The sequence below is a fragment of the Coregonus clupeaformis genome, chromosome 11 (genome assembly GCF_020615455.1).
Source record: "Coregonus clupeaformis isolate EN_2021a chromosome 11, ASM2061545v1, whole genome shotgun sequence".
Classification (NCBI taxonomy): domain Eukaryota; kingdom Metazoa; phylum Chordata; class Actinopteri; order Salmoniformes; family Salmonidae; genus Coregonus; species Coregonus clupeaformis.
This window is the reverse complement of record NC_059202.1, coordinates 36,662,153-36,689,159: the sequence shown is the minus strand read 5'-3', so window position 1 is coordinate 36,689,159 and position 27,007 is coordinate 36,662,153. Positions and strand designations below refer to the sequence as shown.

Here is a 27,007-nt window from a genome sequence, read left to right as displayed (position 1 = left end):
CCTTTTTAAGTCTGTCTACTTCTATGTACTCATGTTCTCATTTGAATTTGCCCTTCTACCTTTCCACTCTCAGGTGACCCTGATCCCCACCTTTGACTCGCTGACGATGCACGAGTGGTACCAGGAAACCCATGAGAGGCAGAGGGAGCTGGGTATCACCGTGCTGGGCAGCAACAGCACTGTGGCCATGCAGGAGGAGACCTTCCCTGCCTGCAAAGTGGAGTTCTGAGAGAGAGAGAGCGAGAGGGAGAGTGAGAGAGAGGGGGAGGGGGGGTGAAACAAGATGAAGCTACAAATCCCTGCCCTCTCACCGACCAAAGTATCTCACCCCCTTCACCTTCTCTTAAATTGTGATGGATTAATTTCCCCCATCTATAACTGACAATTTCCCACCCCAGCATGCTTCAAGTATAGCCTGGTGGATTAGCAGGCCTTGCTCATCCTTTCAATCTTATCAATATAAAAAAGACCCCAGCAAACACTCTGACCCATCTTTGTCTTGGGTACGTCTATGCCATGGAAATGAAGCCTGCCATGGAAATGAAGGCAGAACATGAATATGTCCAAGAGTCTTTGGTCTACCAACATGAAGAAAGGTTGTTCATTATGAATGAGGTGGACCTTGAAGACTGTCTATAGTAATCGAAGGTCCTCACATTTCTTACCATTAGCCAGGTAGTTGTGATCCAAATCCACGACAGCTCAAAGGAGACTAGTCGACAGCTGTAGGAAACCCTCTGCCTCAATGGGACTGAACTCCTGAGTTCTTCCTTCAACAATTAATCATTTCATAGGTATATTTAGCCCTACACCCATTTGCACAGTTATCAATTTCCACAGACGAGGGAACCGCAGTGAGTGAAGGAGTGTTACAATAGAATATGATGTCTGTCCAAGGCTGATAAAAGGCAGAGTTGGTGTGTGTGAGGAGGTGAATGTGGGACAGTTGTCTCCTGGTGCACAGGTAGGACATGCAGAGACCTCAGCACTTACTGAAGGACGACGACATGTTTCTGCATCCCATGTTAGTTCCATAGACGGTCTATGAACATTAAGGAGATGGCCAATGTCTTTGAAGGTAATGATATGCATGTGAACAGAAGAATTACCCCAACATTGACAAAAGAATGTCCAAGTTTCAAGAAATCATGTAATGTGCAGCGTTTTTTGTGTAACATTTATATCAGTCACTTTAACCCTTCATGTAGAGCACATACTGTATGGGGATACACTTTTGACATTGTCTTTTTAAATGAAATAAGTACGTAAATACTAGGTAATGATTTGTACTAAAATGAAATACTAATAAATATTGGGAGATGGAAGGCAATAAAATATGTAGTGTTTTATGTACCAACTCACATGATTGAATTACAGTTTTACTACTTAATAGTTATTTCATTAAAGAGGACACTGAATGAAGTGTTAACCCTACAGTAATAGAAAAAAAAATAGTGAAGCACTATGTCTACCGCCGGCAGGTCTAGCATTTCTGATTATGACAAAAGTCAAGTCAGGTCAAGAAGACCCTAACTCTCGATCTTGTTTGTATTCAATAATATTTTGCATTAGTGCCCAGGATATCAACTGTATCCAAACCCCTATGTGAGTCCCTCTCCAAGACCAGATTTTCTTCTAATTGTAAATATACCATATCAATGGGACCACTGTATGTCACATGTGCCATAGAGGGTGAGCTTCACTGAAGAGGGATACTTAGATATGCAAATAGGGAAGTCATGAGAAATACTTTGCAATACATTACATTTATCTCCGAGTGGTTATTATCGTGCCGAAGTGAACTTAAGTAAATGCTAAAACAAAAGATGTTTAACAGGAAAGGAAAATCAGTTATATCAGCAATCGTTTGTGTATCCGGTTAATAGCAGTAGAATGTACATTAGATAGCTTTATCTGTGAATGTGGACGCTTTTAGCCTATATCAAAACAGATTGGGTCCAAATGCATGCCAGCACTGCTTCTGCTACCATGCCCACAACATGCAGCTTGTTGTCTAAGCACTCACTGTGTTATAATGCTCTTTATTGCAAAGGATATTTTCATTTTATTCAAGGAGAAGGACTATGAAAGTATTTTAACCTTTATTTTTACTTGAGTTAAATAACTCTTATTCTTAGAGAAATTAACTTTTTTTTTTTTTTTACTACAGTTGAAGTTATAGTTTTTTTTGGCATGCAGAGTTATACAAGCATGCAGATCTCACATCGTCTTTTGTTAGTTTGTAAGTTAAAATCAAATTTCAATTTTAATGTAAATCACGTCTGGTATTAAAGCAAACAAATGCCATGGCTCATCCAGAGCACACTGTACATTTGAAGACATCATAATCTGAAAAGGGTGTGTGCAGCCAGCCACATTTAGCCAGATCATAGAATTCCAATTATTTCATATGGAAAAATGTAATATCATTTTGTATTTTCTTCCTTATCTATTCATTAAGAATTCTATTTATTAGTTTTTCCTAAATTATTGAGTTATCTGTATTAAAAAAAATATATATATATATAATCAGTAATGTGGTGTGGCTACTTTATCACTTACAATCATTTGGTTAGCATCCGGCTGCTCACATGATATCATAAGCCAATGGCAGGACAGAGCAAGCAGAACCGAGCTCACATTGTCCTTCTGAAAGAACAGCATGTGTTTTGGTACTAGCCATAATAAGACTGAGCCAAAATTATTGATAATGGTTTGCATTTCATTGGTCACTTATTTGGATAGATATTTCACACTAGTGGAGTTATGAATTATAGCTCATAGTTACCTCAACTTTGACTAAAGTAAAATCAATCCATCATGTCCATGTAAAGATATGTCCATTTAACGTGTGTGCCATTTGTCGCCGATTTTGGACTCCGAATGCATTGGTTTGGATATTGTTGCGGCTCTTACGCCCTCTGCTGTCCATAACATGTCTTGGCTAGCTGTTCTTAAAGCTGTATCCATAGAGAATTATAGATCTTGTGGCCAAAAGGATCGCATGGGCAAAGGCTATTGAGGGCTTCCACCATTGTAATCAACTGGATGGGATTTCCAACGTTTTTGGCTGATCCCTCCTGGTGACCCCGTTGGAGTCATGTCCACCAGGTTCACCAGGATGGATCAGACAATTGTGAAGAAGAAAATTGCCTACTTCAAAATGGAGATGGCCTCAATGGCGCTGCCCATGCTGTCAAAGACTATAGTGGCACAGATACAAAAATGAGTCCTCTATCTATCTCTATGTCTGTGTGTATTTTGAAAGCCGTGTTCAGTGGTATATTTGGCTCATTGGAATAGTTCTAAAGATTGGCCCCGTATTTCTGTGCCACTGTGTTTCCATCTCTGCCCCATTATAATAAAAGTATTCAAATGAAGATACCTCTTGTGTACATCTGAAGAACTCCTTCAGTCACAATAACACTTCAGTCATAATACAAGTGACCGTAGCACTGTGCAGGACATAACGAGTGTACCTATCTGTAAATCACGCCCCCAAATAAATAAACCCATTTGAGGTTAATATGCTCTATTGCTCTTTGGCAGCCAAATCGAACAGGACATTTTGGGAGATGGTACATAATTTCTTTAAAGCCATTATATTTCAGTTTTATTGTGCTATATTTTTCGTCGTTATAGACACCTCTTTTCCCATGCACTTAAAAATGTATGTTTGTCTATGTCCATACCCTGTTGGTGGTTCACACATCACTTGCAAGTTTCTGGACTTCACCCAGTAAATGCTATAGATGTCCATAGACTGCCTCTGCTGGTTTCCGCAGTGTCATGTGAGTGGGGTGGTTAGTTGGATAATGACAGTGGATAGATAATTCAGTATTGAAACACTAATTTTCGTTTTTCTCTTTTTCAATAAATATACCCCTTTTATAAATAGGTGTGCTTTGTAATTGGTGTTATTTCCCTGACTTTCAACCAGTGGATGCTCCTCAGAGGAGGAAGGGGAGGACCATCCTCAGTGAATTTCATAAAAATTGTAAAACATTAAAAACGTTAAAATTTTTTAGAGAAAACTATACTAAATATAATCACGTCACCAAATAATTAAGACACTATTTTGCAATGAAGGTCTACAGTAGCCTCAACAGCACTCTGTAGGGTGTAGCCGGAGGACAGCTAGCTTCTGTCTTCCTCTGGGTACATTGACTTCAATACAAAAGCTAGGAGGCTCATGGTTCTAACCCCCTTCCATAGACTTACACAGTAATTATGACAACTTCCAGAGCACATCTTCCAACATATCAGAGCTCTTACAGCATGAAATGAAATGTTGTCCACCAAGTATCCGAGAATGAATCTAGTACTGAAAGCATAAGCTACAGCTAGCTAGCGCTGCAGTTGATACAATGTGGCGAGTAGTTAATTCAAAGAGAGAGGAAAACAATAGTTGGAACGGTTTTGAACAAATTAATTTCTTCCAAAATGAAGGGGGAGCAAGAGAGAGAGAGAGATTTCACTTTCAGTTTAACTTACTTAGCCAACAAATGCTACTCAAACACCCTGCTCAAACAGAGGGATGCTATGTTGGCTAGCTGGCTATGACTATCTAACACAACACTGGAACTCTTCCAAGTCAATGTAAGCTTTTGGATTTACTAAGTTATTGCCACCAGGGCCTGCCAGTGTAAGTGCTAAACTGCTGTACGCTAACGTTACTGCATGATTGTAGCGGGTTTACTAACGCGTTAGTTATATTAGCTATGTTGACTATGATGTTACTTTAGCTAATATGGTGACAACGATGTAGGCTCTGTGTAGCGGTTATGATATGGTTTGGCTTGGAAAAGTTTTTTTGCCTGGTCACAAACAGCTGATGTGTTGTGCATTGAAGTGCGAAGGGGCAAGGTGAGAGGAGGAGAGCACATAGATGCGAGAAGCAATACAACGTGGCTGCTATGAAAGTTAACTGTGTTTATGCGTGATCAGGGGTGTATTCATTCCGCTGATTCTGTTGAAAAACATTGTCTTAAACAGAACAAAATTGGAATAAACATACCTGAATTTCTCCAATAGAAACTCTACTTTGCAGCTGTTGGACTAATGATTACACCCTATATCAGCTAGAAGCAGGCAATAGTGTGCAAGGTGGTATTGAATGTGTCACTGTCTGTCCATGTGTCAATCTGTCACCTCAAATTTTTCTCTCGACCTGTGTGCACCTACGTTGTAAACTTTCATTCATAGGCTAGGTTGTAGCAACCTCATGATTGGTACAGGGACAATCAGAGTATCATGCAGTAGCCTAAAGCTATCGCTGTTACATTGTACTGGGTGAATGGAATATGAATGACAGTCATCCAAAATGCTGTCATAGAAATAAGACCATGCTCATAAAAAAATATAAATCATCATCTTAAACGGCACTGACCCGCCACTGCTTTCAACTGAGTAAAGAACACTTTAATTTTATTTCAACTATGAAAGCGAGGCAAGATTAGGACCTGTGACCTTCTGGTCCCTTTCCCAGTGCCTAGTCCACTGCGCCAGTATGGGGATGGGCGCCACTCTTTCTTTTCACATATATAAAGCTGTTCAGTCATTCAGAATGTCAGTAGATTAGAAATGTGATTAGTTAAGCATGTTGGATAAGGTTGGGGGAAAAAAGCCGCACTGGTATTCAAACTGGCGACCTTGTGCCCTCCAACCTCCCTCCCTGAGAGCCTTTTCTATATTTGACTCTCACCTGTAAACTCCACATACTGACCTGTCACTCTTAGCTCTGCACAATGAGCTTTCATCCAACCAATAACATTCGTTCTGCAAGTGCCCTGGAGGCGGGGTTGCCCTCAGAAAAAGTTTGAGGTCGGGACTCTATCCGATCGTGGGTTATAGGCATTGCAGCTTTTTAAAGGCAATGTTCCTGCGTTCATGGAGATAATATTCACGGTCAAAGCTGCATATGTCGGCATTTACCTTTGTGGTCCTCTGTAGCTCAGCTGGTAGAGCACGGCGCTTGTAACGCCAAGGTAGTGGGTTCGATCCCCGGGACCCCATACACAAAAAAGAAATATATAATAAATTATGCACGCATGACTGTAAGTCACTTTGAATAAAAGCGTCTGCTAAATGGCATATTATTATTATTATTTAAAAGCTGCATTGTCGATCGACCATACACGGTCGGATTGAATCCCAGCCGGGAATGAGGAAAAGTCAATTATTGGCCGTGTTCGAGAGCATCAAAACCGTGATGTATCATGGGTAAATTATGACTGATGGGTCAAAAATAAATATGTTGAGTAGTTATTTATGATGCAAGGTGATTTGTAGAACCATCAGTCTCGACTCGCTTAAAAAGTCGGCTGCAATGTTGAACGCGCCCATTCGTTCCTCAATTCCTTGTGTCCTCTGTCCTCTTTCTCAAAACAAATTGGAGGGGAAGGTCTCAAGGGGAGAGGGTTTGGATCTTTTCATCCATTGTGGTTTGTGTGGGGCCTAGCAGTTCCCTATACTACAACAGTTTTAAGATAGAGACACACTGATGCATGATTGCGGGTGAAATCGGGATACATCATTGTCCTTCAAACCCATGAAGTACAACTCAACATCTCTACTTTTTTCAGACGAGTTGTATACTTACAATTGGACGATCATGTTAATGCAAGGTGGTGTAAATGGGGTTTCAACATTACAGCTGCACTCTCAAATCCCGTACAAGCAGTTCAATTGTCTGCCCAGCAGATGCCGACGTTTTACTCCATTTGATAGTTTGAGATTCCCTATAATTTGATCAACTTCATCTACAATGCGATTTGACATCAACGCTTGTATAAGTAGTGGAGGCCACCACTGCCACCAAATGTAGCAGAGTTGAATCTCTTATGAGATCTACATTATCTGGGCTATTTTCAGCAGTATCTCTTACCATAGTCTCTATAAAAAGCATATCTTGTCATGTTACAAACGGTCAGGTTTAGAGTGTGATCGAACTTGTTTGTCACTGAACATACAGTAGCCGACTGGCAAGCAAGGAATCTTTCTAACTGTTCATTCATAATAGCACATTAATAAGGGCTCGATTCAATCCGTATCACGGAAGATGGCTCGATGAAAATTTAAAGGTACAGTCATTTTCGATTGAGCCGACATATGCAGCATTTTCTGTGAATGCAGTCAACTGCGTTAACATTGCCTTTCAAATTTCAATCGCGCTATACTGCAGATCTTTCGCGATACGGATTGAGTCGAGCTTTAAGAAAGGCAATAAGGACCTGACCGGTTTAGGTAAGAAGTCTTACACTCATTTCTGCTGTCAAAGCACATTCAGGTCAAATTAAGAACACAAACATACTGCTATCTGCTGTAGCTCTTTATTTTTATATTATTATATTAATTATCAGGCTAAAGTCAACATTTCTTGAAGACAGTACTGCAAGTGCTCCGTACTAAATACATCATGGATATCTGATGATTGTTTCTTGCTTGTTTTTGCTTTGCAAAGCACAACTGACATGACAAAAAAAGCTCCCTCCTTTATTTTCTATGCAGTCATTTGAAGGCAGATAGGCCTAATCAAAGTTACCTAGCAGCCAGTGACTGCCAGACTTAAAAATAACTCATACGCTAATGATTCGGACCTGCAACCTGACCATAGCCGTTTCATCCCAAAACAAGGCAATGCATTCTAAGCAGGCACAGAACTCCTTTTAAATTCCCTTCCGTTTACAATCCATCTCCGATGGCATTTGGAAAAAAAACTATGCCGCAGCTAAAACCTGTCCTGTCTTTATTAAATATTTTTTTCAGTTCACTTGTCTTTTTTCTTTTATAAATCGTGGAAGGTCACTTACTCTAGTCGGGGGCGATGTTCAGGTGGCTGATGTGGATGAACGGGGAGTTTATCACAAAGTGGACCAATCAATATGTCCAGCCAGTTTGGTAGTGTGTAGTCAGAGAGTATATTCATATGTGCTGAGATGGGACAACAACTTCCCTAAAATGCCTGTGTGTTGTTAATCTCGCTTCCTTTCTACCCTCTCTCACCATGCCCTCCAGGGGAGAGGGCTGGTGGACTCATTGGCCGTCCTCCTTGGTGTAGTCGCCAGCCTCCCACCGCAGTGCCCGCTTGTTTTTGTGCCTGGTGATGCGGGTGGCCTCCAAGACCTACAATGGAAGAAATAGCAGCAATGTTATATTGGACGTGTGCTCAAGGTCCTTCTCTGAGACAAATGACCAATGATTCAACGCACATCAACAGAGAGAGGAGCAACCACTTACCTCACTGTTCACATCATCAATGCGCTGAATTCCTGCATACTGCAGGAAACACAAAATAAATTTTCCAAATGAGCAACTAGCAATTATTGTAGTATACAAAACCTATGAGTTGAGAAATCTCACAAGATGTACTTGGTTTCTCCATCACTATCGGTACTCTTTTTTTTTGTAGGCGTATTGCATTGCTGTATTTCTTTCCAAACTGTGTGCCTAAATGTTTTTGTCTTATGTGTGTCTATAATGAATTTTCAATGTGTCTGTAGACATCAACAACACCCTCTGTGTCCAACTACAGTCTTTTCTCACTTACAGCGTTCTCTTCCAGCTTCAGTTTGACTCTCCTCTCCTCAAAATCCTCTAGCAGTGTCTCGGTCAGGCCCTTTTGCGTGGGTGTCCCAGGGGAGCCACCTATCTCTGCCCATGGGCTGGCAGGCAACATAGGGGTAGCCCTGCTAACCACGGGGGAGGTGGGCCGTGGAGAGCCCCATGGCTGGGCGGTCACTATGGAAAAGGAGGGAAGTCGGGCAGTGGGACGAATGGAAGGGGAAAAGGGATCTGCGCTGTCTGTTTTATCTGGAGGGGGGAGGGGATAATGAGTTAACACATACATGCTTGTAATTGTGTTATTAATGATAGAGTACATTTGAAGTGTAAATTGAATGCAACATGAAACTACATAATGATAATTGTATTCTTAGCATTGTACACACTTCTGACTCCCTATGAAAATGGACACTGGTAGGCTAGACATTTTAGATTATCTTGCCATAATGTGATCTTAATCACTAAATGTCAGTGCATCAACTCTAAGGAAAAGCAGCAAAAACCTAACTGGAGTAATTATACAACAACCTCACAGCGATCTGTTTTGCTCCGTGTTAATGATTAATCATGGCTGGTAACACAGCTTTGGTTCCTCTGCCCATATATGACCAAAGTTCAAGTTCTAATTAAGCTTGTAATTTCCACCAGTCTAAGAAAGCCATCAGTAAACAAGACTGTAATGCTACATCCACTTAAAGCTAGAAATGTGAGGACATTTGACAGTTGATGCATGTAGAGATTTACTTAAATCAAGCCAAAAACATGTATAAGATATTGCCATCATTAATTATTCCTGTGTTACATTGTTTTGTAACGTTATGTAACTGTATAGATTTGTGTATGGATTAATGTACCATCCTACCTATCATTGATACTGGAGTGATAAAGGAGTAGGGCCGTCTGGCCAAGCTTGTCTGCTCTACAAGACGTGAAGGGCTCTCATAGAAGACAGAGTCTTCCTGTTCCTGTTCCACGATGACCCTTTGCGGGCTTTGCGATTGATATGTGTCTTTAGCGTCTCGTCCTACACAGTCCAGGTTTCCTTCCATAGAGGCAGACAGGCCACAGGATTCCCGGAGTTCCCGGAGCTCCTGCTCCCGTTTTAGATCCTGCTCAATCTCCTTCTGGATAATATCTGGAGCGTTTGTTCTTCGAGGTCGCAGGCCACCAGAATTCAGGTGCGCCTTCCAGGTTCGAATAAGCTTATCACTCGGCTCAGACCCCTGAACTGCAGAAGCGGTGGGTGTAGGGGAGGAGGGAGAGGACAAAAAGGAGGCTTCTTTAGCCGAGGAGCCTTTGGTTGGAACTGGCTCCTTTCTTCCCACAAACCACAACGGGTCATTTACTACTTCGCTGGTACTGGTCGTCTTCACCAATACTGTGACTTTAGAGCTTGCCGCCTTTGTGGTCTCATGGCCTTTAAATGTCCCACTCTCCTCTGGGAGGCTACTTGGCAGTACTCTGGTGAGGTCTTGGGACTCTGAACCCCAGCCTTTGCTGGTGGTATTGACGCTTGGAGTGGAGTTCATGCAGCTGATGTACAACTCTGTCTCTTCTGAGTGCCGGTGAGGGAAATATGGGGAAGGGATGCCTTCCATATTTGAGCTGCTACTCCTCACAATGACCCCGGGCGAAGACCAAGCCCTTTTCCTCTTCTCCTCTGCTCCAGATTGGTCCGGCAGCTCAAAGATCTTCTTCCTATCCTCCAGTTCCTGGGGAGTTCCCCGGTCGTACAGACCTGGGACCCTCCCCTGGTGCAGCAGGTCCTCTTCCCTCTGGCTGTCCTTCTCGATCTCGCGCTGGATGAAGAAGCTCACCCGATTCTTCTCTTTGGCCTTGACAGGTGTCAGTGGTGGTGCAGGCTGGGAGAGCAGAGACTTGGTCTTGATCTCCACCATCTCCTGGACATCGGTGTGCTTGATGCCCCGCAATTTCCGAAGGCTCTCCTCTCTCTCCTGAGCGATACGAATCTCCCTCTCAATGGGCGTCTCTCTGTAACCACTTGCCGGTTGGGTGGCCTTGCTTTCTGGTTGAGAGTTGTCGTTGGATGTGCTTCCATCACTTGTGTAGCCAACACTGGGGTCCCCTGATAGATCCTCCAGTCCAGAGTCAAGGTCGTAAAGCAGGCTACTCTGCCTCTTGGTTACGTTCTCCTCTGTGCGGTATACTGTCACCTTTCTGCCAGTGATGACTTCCCCTTCATCCTGCTGTTTCACTGGGGTTGGACTTTGGTTCAACCATACCGTAGAGTGGTCTTCTTTTTTCGCACTCCTTGGTGATAGCAAGCTGTCTTCTGACTGCCACGGTCGTCCTTGTGGTTTTGGAGAGCTGGGACTCTGCAGAAAGGGGTTGAGCCTTGACTGTTCCATCTTTAGGAACTGCTCCCGTGCTGCGCTGAAGTTGATCTGCTCATTGTCAATGGTGCCAGCCTCGGCTGCTGGTGTGGGCTCAGATTTTCTACTGGTTGGACCGTAGCTCAAGCTGAACCCTTCCAGCAGCTTGTTGGGTGACTTGCTGAGATCCTGGGTTACCAGCGCACTCCACTGCTCCCTGTAGGTGGCAGTCTTGTTGGGGGCATGACCATGGATGATCTCCTGCCTAAGCTGCTTCTCCTCCTCCTCTGCCTTCAATTGGGCACCATTGTCTGTGTTCACCTGGTAGCGGGATTCCTCGTCCTCCTCGAAAAGACTCCCTGGCTTCTTCCCACCGGTGTACGTCTGCAGTTTGAAGCTGCTCTCCTCTTTCAGGGTGGCTTGTCTTTCCGGGGACACCATCCAGGCTTCATTCAGCTCCGCCTCGGGGCTTGCAGGATTGTCCACGAACGAGTAGAAGCCGCAATGGGAGCCCGTGCTGCTGGGACTGCTAGGGCTGCTGGCTTGCCAGTCTTCGCTAGTGATGCCACCGTTTTCCTCCGACACCGCCACCTGCCTGGCCTGCACCACCACGTCCCGGGATGACACCTCCTCCTGCTGGGAAGATACGACAACCGTGGACCGGGTGTGGTTTACGGAGATGCTGTCGAAACTGAAAGCAGAAGAGTTGCCATTCCTGTTGTAGGTCCAGCTCCGGTCCAGGCTGAAGGGCTCGTCGGTGGTGGGGCTGAGCATAGTGTGAAGATCTGTTACCTGCTCCAGTTTGGGTGACATGGGCTGCAGCAGCCACTTTCTGGGTGTGCTGTCCATGGTTCCTTGGGTTGTGGCGTCTTCCTGTGTAGACAGTGAGATTTCTGAGGCAGTAAGCTGGTGAGAGTGGCACACTATCAGGTCTCCCTCCTCCTGGGTCAACACATCCTGGTAATCATCAGATGCAGCAACTGAGAGTCTCTACAACCGATAGAAACAAAGAGGGAAATGGATCAAAACTTAAGCAACATAAGAATAAAGACAGATGAATAGTCAACGGGCAAATGTATCCTGTCAGTATCAACTGTCACGGCCCCTCCTCTGCAGTGCAGGGGCGGTTCCTCCTGCAGGCAGAGGAGGGTCGTTAGTGATTGGAGTTGGTGTGATTGGAGCCACCTGGGCTCCGGGTATTTAAAACTGCTTCACTAACCACTCTCTCTCTCTCTCCCTGCTCCTCCAGGTATGATCCTGTTTTGTTTGTTCCTTTGTAGGTTTACTTAGTTTCCACTCAGTCATGTTCACACACACACACACAGATTCATGCATCCATGCACCTTACCTACACCCTACATTATGACATTTCCACACCTCATTCCTTTTTCTTTGTTTTAAAGTTAGTTTTTGGTTTACAATAAAGAACCTTTTGATTGGCCTATACCTGTTCATGTCCCTATGAGCCGGCCTGTGACACAACCAATTAAACAAGGCTACCCCTGTCCTGATAGTTCTAACAATTAAACATAACGACATCTTAAAGACACTTTTGGAATAGCTACATCTTTGCATACAGCGACAATGGCTGTCATTCCCACTTCCCAGATATCTACAGAATATGGATTGCGCCACCAAAATGAAATTACTTGCATAACACTTTTCAGGGTTTTATGGTTTACAGGAATCTGTTTTAAAGGGGAAATAAAAACTTGTGCAAGAGAGGATGGCGTGAGATTTGCTGTGGAATGCCACTATCATTGTCAATAACATTTATGGCTTCAATGCAATGCCTACTACCTCAAGATAGTGAGACACCACCTTTACAGTAAACCTAGCTGATAAGGAGAGAGGTCATGAAACTCCTTATATTCAAACTGGTAAAATTTAGAACAATCCAATGTGTGAGATGGTCTCAAAGATACAGATTTTTGTGTTTGTCAAGAAGGTAAGAAATATTAAGTTGGTAACAAGACTGCAATCAGGTCAGATTTAAGTTGATTTAAATTGATCAATGAAACTAGAGTCAGGTAAGGAATCTTGTATTAACCTCAGGTGTTTTCAGCGTGAACCAGGAAGTCAATGTCGAAATGTCCCATGCATTTTACAGCATACAGTGAGGGGAAAAAAGTATTTGATCCCCTGCTGATTTTGTACATTTGCCCACTGACAAAGAAATGATTAGTCTATAATTTTAATGGTAGGTTTATTTGAACAGTGAGAGACAGAATAACAACAAAAACATCCAGAAAAATGCATGTAAAAAAATGTTATAAATTGATTTGCATTTTAATGAGGGAAATAAGTATTTGACCCCCTCTTAATCAGAAAGATTTCTGGCTCCCAGGTGTCTTTTATACAGGTAATGAGCTGAGATTAGGAGCACACTCTTAAAGGGAGTGCTCCTAATCTCAGTTTGTTATCTGTATAAAAGACACCTGTCCACAGAAGCAATCAATCAATCAGATTCCAAACTCTCCACCATGGCCAAGACCAATGGTGTCAGGGACAATATTGTAGACCTACACAAGGCTGGAATGGGCTACAAGACCATCGCCAAGCAGCTTGGTGAGAAGGTGACAACAGTTGGTGCGATTATTCGCAAATGGAAGAAACACAAAAGACCTGTTAATCTTCCTCGGCCTGGGGCTCCATGCAAGATCTCACCTCGTGGAGTTGCAATGATTATGAGAACGGTGCGGAATCAGCCCAGAACTACACGGGAGGATCTTGTCAATGATCTCAAGGCAGCTGGGACCATAGTCACCAAGAAAACAATTGGTAACACACTACGCCGTGAAGGACCGAAATCCTGCAGCGCCCGCAAGGTCCCCCTGCTCAAGAAAGCACATATACAGGGCTGTCTGAAGTTTGCCAATGAACATCTGAATGATTCAGAGGAGAACTGGGTGAAAGTGTTGTAGTCAGATGAGACCAAAATCGAGCTCTTTGGCATCAACTCAACTCGCCATGTTTGGAGGAGGAGGAATGCTGCCTATGACCCCAAGAACACCATCCCCACTGTCAAACATGGAAGTGGAAACATTATGCTTTGGGGGTGTTTTTCTGCTAAGGGGACAGGACAACTTCATTGCATCAAAGGGACAATGGACGGGGCCATGTACCATCAAATCTTGGGTGAGAACCTCCTTCCCTCAGCCAGGGCATTGAAAATGGGTCATGAATGGGTATTCCAGCATGACAATGACCCAAAACACACGGCCAAGGCAACAAAGGAGTGGCTCAAGAAGAAGCACATTAAGGTCCTGGAGTGGCCTAGCCAGAATCCAGACCTTAATCCCATAGAAAATCTGCGGAGGGAGCTGAAGGTTCGAGTTGCCAAACGTCAGCCTCGAAACTCTGCAAAGCAGAGTGAGACAAAATCCCTCCTGAGATGTGTGCAAACCTGGTGGCCAACTACAAGAAACGTCTGACCTCTGTATTGCCAACAAGGGTTTTTCCACCAAGTACTAAGTGATGTTTTGCAGAGGGGTCAAATACTTATTTCCCACATTAAAATGCAAATCAATTTATAACATTTTTGACATGCGTTTCTCTGCATTTTGTTGTTGTTATTCTGTCTCTCACTGTTCAAATAAACCTACCATTAAAATTATAGACTGATCATGTCTTTGTCAGTGGGCAAAAGTACAAAATCAGCAGGGGATCAAATACTTTTTTCCCTCACTGTACCTGCAAAATGGGAAGGCAGGTAGCTTAGTCGTTAAGAGCGTAGTGCCAGTAACCGAAAGGTCGCTGGTTCTAATCCCCGAGCCGACTAGGTGAAAAATCTGTCTGTGCCCTTGAGCAAGGCACTTATCCGGAGCGACTTACATGAGCAATTAGGGTTAAAAGCGTCTGCTAAAATAAACATGTAACATCATCCAATACCTCAATTTTTTTTCGCAGCATGTCAACCCTCAAATGCATGGGAATTTCATATGAGGTTCAATCGTCTCAGTCAAACATCTTATCTATTTTTGCGAACTTTGGAGTTTCTGTATGGAAGATTACCAGATATATTGCTGTGATGTGAAGATCTATAAAACCATTCTGCTCCTTTCTTTGCCTAAACGTTCTGATTCATAATACATGGACAGATATATATTGGCATACTTTTTATGTTAGTCAAGATTTTATATTACCTTTTACTTATGGAGAGTTTCAGGAAACCACAGTCAAGTCATATTTGCACTCAATGGCGGGTGCAACACAAATGCAAATTATGATTATAGTTATTGACTATCAACAGTTTTTAATTTCTTCAAGCAGTGGTTTAATCTTAACCATCTATATGGTGTAACTAGAGTGTTAGGCTCCAATTCCTTTTCAAAGGGCCTACTTAGTCAGAGGATATCAGAAGAAGCATGATGAGGGAATGAGAGAGGAATGTGTTCACTCCTTTCTCACACAACTCATCTGGAGGTGGGAGTACTGGCACTAGAGCAGGATATTAGATACTCTCGGAGAATGAAAACAGATACCTTCTTCATTTAACAGCTGTATAAAAAGACAAACTACTCTGTCACACAAGGCAACTAGCTGTAATTCCTAAGAATCTCTATAATACTTTTGGCACAACGGCATAGCATAACATGCGGACTGCTATTCAAGCATGTGGGCTAATGAGTAAAATCTATAACCCCTGGAAAGTTCCACTCTGTTCAACATTCTGTCATTTAAATAGACATAGACAGAAATATCCCTCATTTCACCATTCTCATCAGGGGCAGACTGGCCATCTGGCATTATGGGAAAATGCCTGATGGGCTGGTCCAATTTTAGCCTAGTGGGCCTGTCTATCTTGGTTGTTTTTTCCGCAAAATGATAATTATCTGGCTAATAATTGGGGACTCAAGGGAAAAAATGGGCCGGTGAGGGGGAGTCAAGGAAAAAATGCATTAGAAATCCCAGGGCCGATTTTTGGTCCCAGTCCGCCCCTGATTCTCATCATTGTAACCCTGCTGACACAGATATGCACACATCAGCATTTACTGTAACTAATCATGTCAGGTGCACAATACTAGACAAATTGGCCTTTCAGGAGTAAACCAAGTCCAAACCTTCACTGAGATTCCAAGACTTTTGGCTCAATCCAGAATATGCTCTTCAGCAAATATACGGCCATTTTGAGTTTAAAATAACTTTATGGGGGGCGAGGACCATCTGAAAAGTACAGAGAGAAGTTTTGTGAAAGATGGTAATGCTAAGATAACCTAGATACATAACTGCTCGTCAGTGCATTACATACTGTCCCAAGAGTTCTAAGGCAGCCTGAAGTGTGTGTGTGTGTGTGTGTGTGTGTGTGTGTGCGTACGTGTGACCACGTGTGTAACGGTGGACTGTGTACACCTGATAAGCTCTTTTTAGCGATACTTCCTGGTATCGGCTTTGCTCATTGGCTGAGAGAGGAGAGGAGCGATCTGTGGGGGACGAGATACACAAATCTCCTCGCCCCCCACTAATGTATTACCTCACACTGGTGCGTGTGTGTGTGTACATGTTTTACTATACTTGTGAGTACCAGAAGTCCTCACAAGAATAGTAAACCAACAAAAATTCAGAGAAGTGAGGACATTTGGCCGGTCATCATTTGTAAAAAGTATATTTTAGGCTTAGGGGTTAGGTTTAGAGTTAGAATTAGGTTTAGGGGTTAGGGTTAGAATGAGGGTTAGGGGTTAAGGTTATGGTTTAGGGTTAGGAGTTAGGGTTAGGGGTTAGGGAAAATAGGTTTTTGAATGGGAATCAATTGTTGGTCCGCAAAAAGTATAGTAAGACATACAGTGCTTTCAGAATGTATTCACACCTCTTGACTTTTTCCACATTTTGTCGTGTTACAGCCTGAATATGAAATTGATAAAATTGAGATTTTTTTGTCACTGGCCTACACACAATACCACATAATATCAAAGTGGGGCCTAAATAAGTTCAGATCATATAATAAGTTGCATGGACTCACTCTGTATGCAATAATAGTGTTTAATATGAATGACTGTTGTTGAATGACTACATCATCTCTGTACCCGACACATACAATTATCTGTAAGGTCCCTCAGTCGAGCAGTGAATTTTCAAACACAGATTCAACCACAAATAGCAGGGAGGTTTTCCAATGCCTCGCCAAGAAGGGTACCTATTGGTAGATGGGTAAAAAAACAAACAGACTTTGAATATCCCTTTGAGCATGGTGAAGTTATTAATTACACTTTGGATGGTGTATAAATACACCAAGTCACTACAAACATACAGGCGTCCTTCCTAATTCAGTTGCCGGAGAGGAAGGAAACCTCTCAAGGATTTCACCATGAGGCCAATGGTCACTTTAAAACAGTTACATAGTTGAATGGCTGTGATAAGAGAAAACTGAGGATGTATCAACAACATTGTAGTTACTCCACAATACTAACCTAAAGGACAGAGTGAAAAGAAGGAAACCTTTACAAAATAAAAATATTCCAAAACATGCATCCTGTTTGCAACAAGGCACTAAAGTAATACTGCAAAAAGAATTGGCAAAGCAATTCACTTTTTGTCCTGAACACAAAATGTTATGTTTGGGGCAAATCTAATACAACACATTACTGAGTACCACTCTCCATATTTTCAAGCATAGTGGTGTCTGCATCATGTTATGGGCAATGTTCCCTCAATTTCTTTTTGGCACTGAGCAAATTTCTGGTCTGCTAAGCGCAAAGTTGAACATTGTGAAAATTCTGTGCAACTTCCGGCGCGTGTTTACTGTGAACACTGAGGCTGTACCCGCTTTAAGTTACAGTTTTAACAGTGGTCAAGTAGGCTGCTGTGGCTATTTGATCATAATGTAGGCCTACAAGAGTGGCCTACCATAAAAAACAATGAAGAAAAATGCATCCCATATATTTTAACATTTGGACATAGCTGTTCTGTCAGTAGCAGCAAATGTGTGGTGTTCAGTGTAGGTCTACATTCCATGAGACTTTTGAAAAAAACATGCAGGGCTTGACATTAACCTGTTTATCCACTTGTCGTTCAGACAAGGAGGTGACTGAAAATGTTGTTGTTTGATGCAAGAAACCACTTAAAAAATTCCCATACCATTATTAGAGAGAAACAGACAAATTATGCTACCCTCTTTCTATTGGCTACTTAGCTTATTCAATACCGTCTCGAAATACAACACTGCCCCTTTAAGACATAAAAAAGGTCTTTACCTGACTTGCTTTTCAAAGATGGCTAGAAATGCACACATTTTGTGCTCTTGTAGGAAGCAACCACCCCCATTGTTGACTAGAAATTATCTAGAACTGGGCTAATAACTCACTAACTAGCAAATAATATGATCAAATGTGCACAGGTGGCTACATGCAGCTCTCGTTTTGATACCAAAATAAGTGCATCTACTTGTGACCATGCTATAAACACAGTCCATTTCAAAGTGAATGGCACAGATCCATATATGGCAATGTCTATTTGCATATAGGCCTACTGCAGCTCTGATTGGTTATGGCGCAACGGTCTGTGTAGAGTATGGGCCTGAGTCATGCCTGTCAATGCAATAGAATCCTACTCCAATGCACTCTGCCTACAAGAAAATCTCTTGCACAGTTAGCGTTGCATACTAAGTCTCTTGCATAGTTCATTTTGTTTCGGTATGTTACATTGGCTAATATTGCGTTGATTCGAGCACAGTAGAGCGAAACATTGATAGTGTTAACTAAAGGGGAAAACTCTAGAAAGTTCAATCTCGTGCTTCTCTGCGCTGGCTGATTATTTATTCTGCACAGCAGTCTGAGGGGAGCTGCGTGCCTGCGCATGCGTGCAGCTTAGAGGGAACATTGGTTATGGGTATGCTTTTCATCATTAAGGACTGGGGAGTTTTTTAAGATAAAAAAAGAAAAAGAATGGAGCTAAGCACAGGCAAAATCCTAGAGGAAAACCTGGTTCAGTTTGCTTTCCACCCAACACCTTTCAGCAGGACAATAACCTAAAACACAAGGCAAAATATACACTGCAGTTGCTACCAAGATGACATTGGCTGTTCCTGAGTGGTCTAGTTACAGTTTTTACTTAAATCGGCTTGAAAATCTATGGCAAGACTTGAAAATGGTTGTCTCGCAACAACCAATTTGACAGAGCTTGAATAATTTTTAATAGAATAATGGACAAATATTGTACAATCCAGGTGTTCAAAGCTCGTAGAGACTTACCCAGAAAGACTCACAGCTGTAATCGCTGCCTAAGGTGATTCTAACATGTATTGACTCAGGGGTGTGAATACTTATGTAAATGAGACATTTCTGTATTTCATTTTCAATAAGTTGTTTACAGGTTTTCACTTTGTCATTATGGTGTATTGTGGGTGAGAAAATATATTGAATACATTTTGAATTCAGGCTGTAACACAACAACATTTGGAATAAGTAAAGGCGTATGAATACTTTTTGAAGGCACTGTAGCTGTGTGTGTGTGTGTGCGCACAAACTTACATTAGTCAACAAATGACCCTATTGTAGCATGGATTAGCTAAGGCCAAAGTCAAGATGTATAGACTCTCAAGATAATACAATAACATTTGTCCCTGTTATTACCTTTAGACGTATTCAAGTCTAATACATGTACTTCTTGACTGTCCAAAAATAAATGCCCAAATACATGTTGTCATACCCTACCCTACAGCTTACCAAGTATTCATGGATGCCAAGGGAAGTCAGGCTTCCCAAAACAATGGACCAATATTTTTATTTAGTCTCTCTGTGTTTTATAATTTTCCTTCAATTCGCAAGAGGCTGAATGTATCTCACAGGCGAAAGCATCCGAGCGAGCGAAACAGCGCCCCTCTGTCTCTCTACGTGTAGGCCATCTATCTGATGCTGTCTGGTCCAAACAAGTATGACATTGTTGCTTCCCGTAGCACTCAAGGCAAGGGAAGCCAGCAAGCATCTGGCCTCCCTTGACAAAAAAAGTATAAAAAATTAGCTAATCAGCGTTGAGCTAAACTGAGCGAGCTCAACTGTGAATGGTCCTGTCGCACCAAAGAAAAGTGTCAAGGGAAGCCAGCTTGGATTTGGCGTCACTCCTATCAAATCCCATTGAGAGCATACGTCATTGACAGAAAAACTTGAATTGTTGCATCTCGTTGTGATGTTGTCCTACAGTGGCTAGCTAGCCAGCTAGCTAAAATCAGAACCATGGACAGCCACATCATATTTAGCTTAAGTTGATTGGACTAAATCATTTTTGGTATCTTTTAGTTGTCACTGTATTTGACTAAGCAGAGGTGATTTGATCATGTTGAAATGGTGCTGGAATAATGGATGCAGCTCCTGTTTTCTTTGGGACATGCGGTAACTCTGTGGTTCTAAATCAATAGTTGTTTAGTGGTCCGAAAATGTTGGAAACATTAACTTGCTTGACCATGTTGTAGGTCATGTAACTGTCTGTTACTGTACATGCAATATGCTTTGTGGACTTCACTGGACAGAGGGTGCTATCCGGTTTTGTGATAAAACAAAGGTGTGGTTGAATTTATTCTGCCACTGTGTCTTCTTATTGTCTCAGCCTTTAGCCCTTATTATCACGGTCACAAGGCATATGAATTAACAGGTTATAGCGCAAACAACACAATTACCACAACACAGGTTGTAATATGTTTTGGTTTCCCCAGTGATTTTACCCACGCACCGCTACTGCAGCTTATGTCTGTTGACCATACAGATGTCAAACCAGTTTACATGTCTTGGAAGGACATCCATGCTAACTTCTCTTTTAAGCTCTAATAATCAAAAAAATATAGAATTTTGTAAAGAAACAATGTGCTAGAGTGCTCCCATGGGTATAGGTTGTGTCGCTACAGAGACAGGTGTATGCAAGGTGCCACCACAAAAAAAGTGTATAGAAGTATACAAATATAGGATCTTAATTTGAGCCAGTTTGCTACAGCAGGAAAATAATCCTGCAACAACAGGAAATTTGAATAATTATTTTTGTATTGGTTGATACATTTTTCATAAGGGAAAATCAAGTCTGAAAACTTCAGATGCCTTTTAAAACCTCAAATACACTACAAGTTTTACATTTCCTGCATTGAAGGCAAGTTCTCATGCAAAAGGGTGATCAAATTAACAACCTTCATCTATAATGTAAGTCGCAATAATGCTATTGAAATACATTGAATTTGACCTGAAAACTGTACAGTACATAATTAAGTAATGAATCCTACCTTAAGCGGTATACAGCGAACAAGACCAAAAGTTTGTCTTCTCTGTCTGATGTCTTTCTCTCTCTCTCTCTCCCGGTCTCTTGAGCACCCTACAGCATAGGCAAAGTTCAGCCAATGTCATGTAAGCTAGTGGAGTCACACCCTCTCACAGAAGAGGGAGAAGTACATGAGACTGACAGACCGCTATACCAACAACTGGTAGGAGAGAAACCTTTTTACCTCTCCAAGGCCAAACTGTCAATCAAGAGGACCCAGATCACTCTTATAATAAACAATCGGGCCATAAAGAACTTAGACTATTTCAATGTGTACTGAAACAAAATAACTTGGGGCTCTATTCAATCTGAATCGCTGAAGCGTTACAGATAGCGTGCTAGAAATGTAAAGGTAATTTCATATTGATCCGACATCTGCAGCATTTACCGTGAATGCAGTCTCGACTAATGCATACGGATTAAATAGAGCCCCTAGAGTGGTTTTGTTGCAAGAGAAAACAGAATATTCTGGTAAGGTCGCTGAGTCCTTCCTCCCACCTCAGACAACCTCATTAGGAGAAGCAACGCTAACCTCCTGTAGTCTCCGTAACTCCTGGAGAGCTGCTGGGTGTGCAGGCTTTTGTTCCATCCCAGCATCAACACACCTGAATAAATGAGCTGTGGTCCAAACTGAAGACCGTGATTAGTTGATTATTTGAAACAGGTGGGTTAGTGCTGGACTGAAACAAAAGCCTGCTCACCCAGCAACTCTCCAGGACTGGAGTTGGAGAACCCTGACCAGAGGGAATGAGTAAGGTCATTTCCTGGTGAGAATCAGTGTCCCAGTGCTTTCAACAGAAGCTTCTCCTTCCCTTCATGACCACTGGCATTACTTGATATGTGGTGTTATGGACACGTATCCATTCCCTTTACCTATCACTGGTCTCACAAGGAAGCAAGAACAGAAAATAACACTGTTTACAAATACTGAGGCATCATCATTATCAGTCTTGCCTGTGAACTGTTACAGAAGCATGTTGAAGTTCACCTAAGAGGATGTCCCAGCCTTAGCTACAGTCCAGTGAAGAGCTTGAGTCATAGTGGCCTGTGTTCTAAATGTTCATTACTTTTTCAATCATTACCTGGGTAGAGGTGGAGCGCCCTCTCACCAGTCTGCTTCCTTTATATTTTACAAGACAATTTAGCAATTGAGATTAATCTTTGCCAAGAGCCACTAACACTACAACAGGTGGGCTGGACATGACAGCAGGCAGGGCCAGGTCCGCAGTAGGTCGGAAAGCTTAAGGGAAAGAAACTTGTGTTTGACTCGTATGGCAAAAAAACATACACCTTTTCAAATATACCTTTCTATACCTCCATTCCACTTCTGATTGCTATAGTTTTTTAGGAAAATGTATTTAATGGTTTATGTGATCAAACCCAGCTAGTACAATAGATACTGATCTATTGTTTCTTGTAGTCACATTCATTTAGCCATTGATCTGAACAACCAGAGAGGTGGGAGACATCCGCTAAATAATTAATTCACCTGACCAGTGCTTATTGAGGAAATTAAACTACTTAAAAGTTTTGGGACGCGGCCAAAATAAGATAACATTTTTTGGGCCCAAGTACGTAGTAGAGGGCTTTCCATTTAGAATCAGAATCAGAGCAGAGCATTCAGTTTGGAGAAACGGGGATGTTCACACTGAGAATAGATTCACTGCTCTCTAGTGACTAGCATATGCGTGTACACTAATCATTACAGTATTTCAATCAACTTTATCACTCTGAATGAAGACGTATAATATGGATCTCAGTTTAGCTTACTAATGAAAATAAATGGTTGTGATTGTAGAGGTATATCTACTTTACATCGCTATTGTCATACATTTAGGAATCAAATGCGTGACAGATGTAACGTGACAGATTTTAAAGTGGGCACTATTGAGATGCTTTTAAATCAATGATGATCGGCGTAGTTTTGGCACAAGAGCATGGAAACCATGAGAAGAATCTAGGCTGTAATGGCGGTGGTACAAAAACTCAAACAATGAAGATCCAAAACTGTTGATTGTTGGTTAATGAGGCAACATCTAGAATGATGTCAAGGCAAAACAAATTGGTAACAGGATTCTTTTTTGTTTCAACCACAACGGTCATTTTGTCTTTTGTGTTTGTGGTAAGGGTTGTCTTACCTTGGTCTCATGCTCCATGCTGTTACAAAGCACCTGCCAAGGAGGGGTGTACTTGAACATCCTGCAGAGTGTGTGTCTGTGTGAGAGAGAGCTTGTGTGTGTTACAGTGTGTTGGTAAATGTGTTCGGCAGCTCTCTGTGTAACAGGATCCAAGGTTAGGTGCAGGGGGCAATCAAGTTCAACTCAGGCCCTCTAAGAAGAGAGAGAGAGAGAGAGGAGACAGAACATTACATTTGAGGAGATTGAGGGCCTTCTTTTTTTTTTTTACTATAAAACATTGATTAAACAAACATTTTGGTGAAACTCATGGTTACCTATTTTGGTTATTAATTGTCTTTAATATTTTAGTATTTCTTCATCTGGCAATTAAAAAATGTACATGCTTGAAAGGTTTCCATATCTTTGTACGCTTGGTATGTTTCTTCACCCAAACCTTTATTGCAGGCTAATATTTTTCAGCCACGATTACTGCAAACATTCACTGAACACACCTCACAACGCTTATAGGGAAGGACATTCAACAAGCACAGCACTTACACAAATGACTGATGATTGGCTGAGAGAAATTGATGATAAAAAGATTGTGGGGGCTGTTTTGTTAGACTTCAGTGCGGCTTTTGACATTATCGATCATAGTCTGCTGCTGGAAAAACGTATGTGTTATGGCTTTACACCCCCTGCTATATTGCGGATAAAGAGTTACTTGTCTAACAGAACACAGAGGGTGTTCTTTAATGGAAGCCTCTCCAACATAATCCAGGTAGAATCAGGAATTCCCCAAGGCAGCTGTTTAGGCCCATTACTTTTTTCAATCTTTACTAACTACATACCACTGGCTTTGAGTAAAGCCAGTTTGTCTATGTATGCGGATGACTCAACACTATACACGTCAACTACTCCAGCGACTGAAATTACTGCAATTCTTAACAAAGAGCTGCAGTTAGTTTCAGAATGGGTGGCAAGGAATAAGTTAGTCCTGAATATTACCAAAACTAAAAGCATTGTATTTGGTTCAAATCATTCACTAAACCCTAAACCTCAACTAAATCTCGTAATGAATAATGTGGAAATTGAGCAAGTTGAGGTGACTAAACTGCTTGGAGTAACCCTGGATTGTAATCTTTCATGGTCAAAACATATTGATGCAACAGTAGCTAAGATGGGGAGACGACTGTCCATAATAAAGCGCTGCTCTGCCTTCTTAACAGCACTATCAACAAGGCAGGTCCTACAGGCTAGTTTTGTCACACCTGGACTACTGTTCAGTAGTGTGGCCAGGTGCCAAAAAAAGGGACTTAGGAAAATTACAATTGGCTAAGAACAAGGCAGCACAGCTGGCCCTTAAAAGTGCATTTCAATCTCTCATGGCTCAAAGTAGAAGAGAGATTGACTTCATTGCTACTTGTTTTTGTAAGAAGTGTACAGGCTAAATGTACCGAGCTGTCTGTTTAAACTACTATCACACAGCTCGGACACCCATGCATACCCCACAAGACATGCCACCAGAGGTCTCTTCACAGTCCCCAAGTCCAGAACAGACAATGGGAGGCGCACAGTACTACATAGAGCCATGACTATATGGAACGTTATTCCACATCAGGTAACTGATGCAAGCAGTAGAATCAGATTTTAAAAAACAGGTAAAAATGACCCTTATGGAACAGCGGGGACTGTGAAGAGACACACACAAAGGTACAGACACACGCATACATTGTGATATTGTTGTATGGTGGTATTAAACATTTTGTATTGTAGATATGTAGTGGTGTAACAATGTTATATGATATACTGTTTTATCTTTTGTTTAAATGTAATGTAAGTGCCTTAATGTGTTTGGACCCCAGGAAGAGTAGCTGCTGCCTTGGCAGCAGCTAATGGGGATCCCTAATAAATACAAATACAAGTCCCCAATTTTCAAAATAGATGGAGAATCATTCTCTCCTTACATTATATGATTGATTCTATAACTCACCTCCCGGTTCTAGACCTCCCCTCCTAGACCTCTGGGTTCTCCAACAGGTGTTCTTCATTCCACCCACGGCTCCTCTCAAGCAGATGATCTAGCACCGTCTGGATCTGCGCCCCCCCACTGTGTCAGGCCTAACAGCTGGGTCTCCGGGCTCCGCTGGTGTTGTGGTCCTGGGTTTGGCCCTGACCAGACCCCTCCCTGTTACCCCCACCCCCACCCCCCACACACAGTACCTGTCACTCGCCCCCCTCCTAAAACCCCCCTCAACCCCTGTCCATCAAAGCTGCTAGTGCAGAGGTATTGAGCGGTTGTGGTGGGGGAGGGGTGTAGCGTGACCGCTCCGTTGTGTTTTCCAGCAGCGGCCATGTGTGTGTTGCTGAGGGCAGGGGAATTGCATTGGAATGCTGCTGACCATCAAAAAGTGCCAAACAAAAGAGGAACATTCCGTGCACATGCTCTCACACACACACACACATACACACACACACACACACACACAATCCCACCTCTGCCAACAGTGACTGTGTAGCCAGGTCACTGTGTCAATGACAATGGCTGTGACAATGTTGCAGCAGCTCCTAGATTAGCAGTGTAAAAACATTGCATTTTGGTGGATAGGTGGACAGGACCTTTGCTCACAGGAAAGAACTGTGAGGATTTCACAATGCAGGCCTTCGAGAGCATTACAAAGCTTAAGGAGGATTTCAACTTTAGACTAAGAACTGAGGCTAAAGACACACACACACAAACACACATTCACACACACCTGCATACACTTTCACAAATATGTACTGATGGAGGGAAGAAATACAAAAACAGAGACCGAGAGAGACGTCACATTTTTATTTGTTGTTTCAAACACTTTCCTCTACAGCACTTTCCAGTTTGTAAGAAAGCAGACCTTCACAACTAACAAAGCATTAAGAAGAACAGCAGTGTGTGGACACCCACTCTATTACCTGGGCCCTTCACTGACTGACTGCCATGAGCACAGAGATCTAGGAGTCTACACAAGAGGACGAGAGAGCGACAGACATTTTGTTTTGCACAAGGACATTTATATGTAGATATTTATATATACATTTACAAAAAAGATGCCTGACCTGGGGCCAGACTACAAGGCATTTGGGGTTTTGTAGAGAGAGAGAAAGTCGGAACTGGAATGTAAATATTGATAAGAACCAACAGGGGGCGCTGTTGCAGAGCCAGAGTCATGAGGTAACCATGGCACCGGCAGTGCAGAGAGTGGGAGGGGCTAGAGTTGCCAGGGGCGACAAGCCTCACTGCCGCTGCACCAAGCTCAGCAAGAGGGAGGGGCCAAGGAAGGAGAGGTATTGGGTATTCAACAGGATCTAGGATCAGATTACCCTAGCCCCCAATCCTAACCTTAGCCATTAGGGATAAAAACAAATCTGACCCTGCATCAGTGGTTAAGAGTAACTTCCACCCACTGCTCAGTAGGTTAGGATGGATCAGCACTTTAGTGGATACATTCACTACCCTTCATAAGAACATAATTGGCATTCATTACCCTTCATTGACATTGACATTCATTAACCTTCAAGCTCAAAGTTGTTGAAGACAGCAAAATCAACAGTGTGAATAGAGCAGAGAAAATGAACAGTGTCATGTTGTTTTCCAAGTCACTCTCAAAGTGAAAAGTAATTATTTCCTCTAAAGAAATGTTATGAAGGTGTTATGCAAGTCCTTTTTTAACTTAAGTGTCACCATATTTCATTGTGGATGGACAAATTTGATTAGGTTATGGTCAC

At 42.3% G+C, this 27,007-nt stretch overlaps 2 protein-coding genes across 4 annotated transcripts in view; one reads left to right on the top strand and one right to left on the bottom strand.

The window, feature by feature from the left end:
• Positions 1–3,899, top strand: part of LOC121576483 (microtubule-associated protein 1S) — a 41,525-nt gene extending 37,626 nt beyond the window's left edge. Inside the window, exon 7 of the mRNA XM_041889649.1 lies at positions 74–3,899. Within this exon, the coding sequence (XP_041745583.1) occupies positions 74–229 (156 nt within the window). The 3' untranslated portion in view covers positions 230–3,899. The remainder of the gene's footprint in view (positions 1–73) is intronic.
• Positions 3,900–7,317: 3,418 nt separating this feature from the next.
• Positions 7,318–25,428, bottom strand: LOC121576484 (mitotic interactor and substrate of PLK1). 3 transcript variants are annotated; one of them, XM_041889650.2, is made up of 6 exons: positions 25,239–25,428; positions 23,267–23,458; positions 9,425–11,885; positions 8,549–8,811; positions 8,239–8,277; positions 7,318–8,124 (listed from the first exon to the last, which is right to left on the bottom strand). In XM_041889650.2, exons 2-6 carry the CDS (start codon positions 23,324–23,326, stop codon positions 8,035–8,037), a joined length of 2,913 nt encoding a protein of 970 aa, XP_041745584.2. In that variant the 5' UTR covers positions 23,327–23,458; positions 25,239–25,428; the 3' UTR covers positions 7,318–8,034. The 3 variants fall into 3 exon arrangements, with proteins under 3 accessions (XP_041745584.2, XP_041745588.2, XP_041745587.2); XM_041889654.2 differs by lacking the exon at positions 23,267–23,458; XM_041889653.2 differs by lacking the exons at positions 23,267–23,458; positions 25,239–25,428 and adding an exon at positions 21,094–21,262.
• Positions 25,429–27,007: the final 1,579 nt, after the last annotated feature.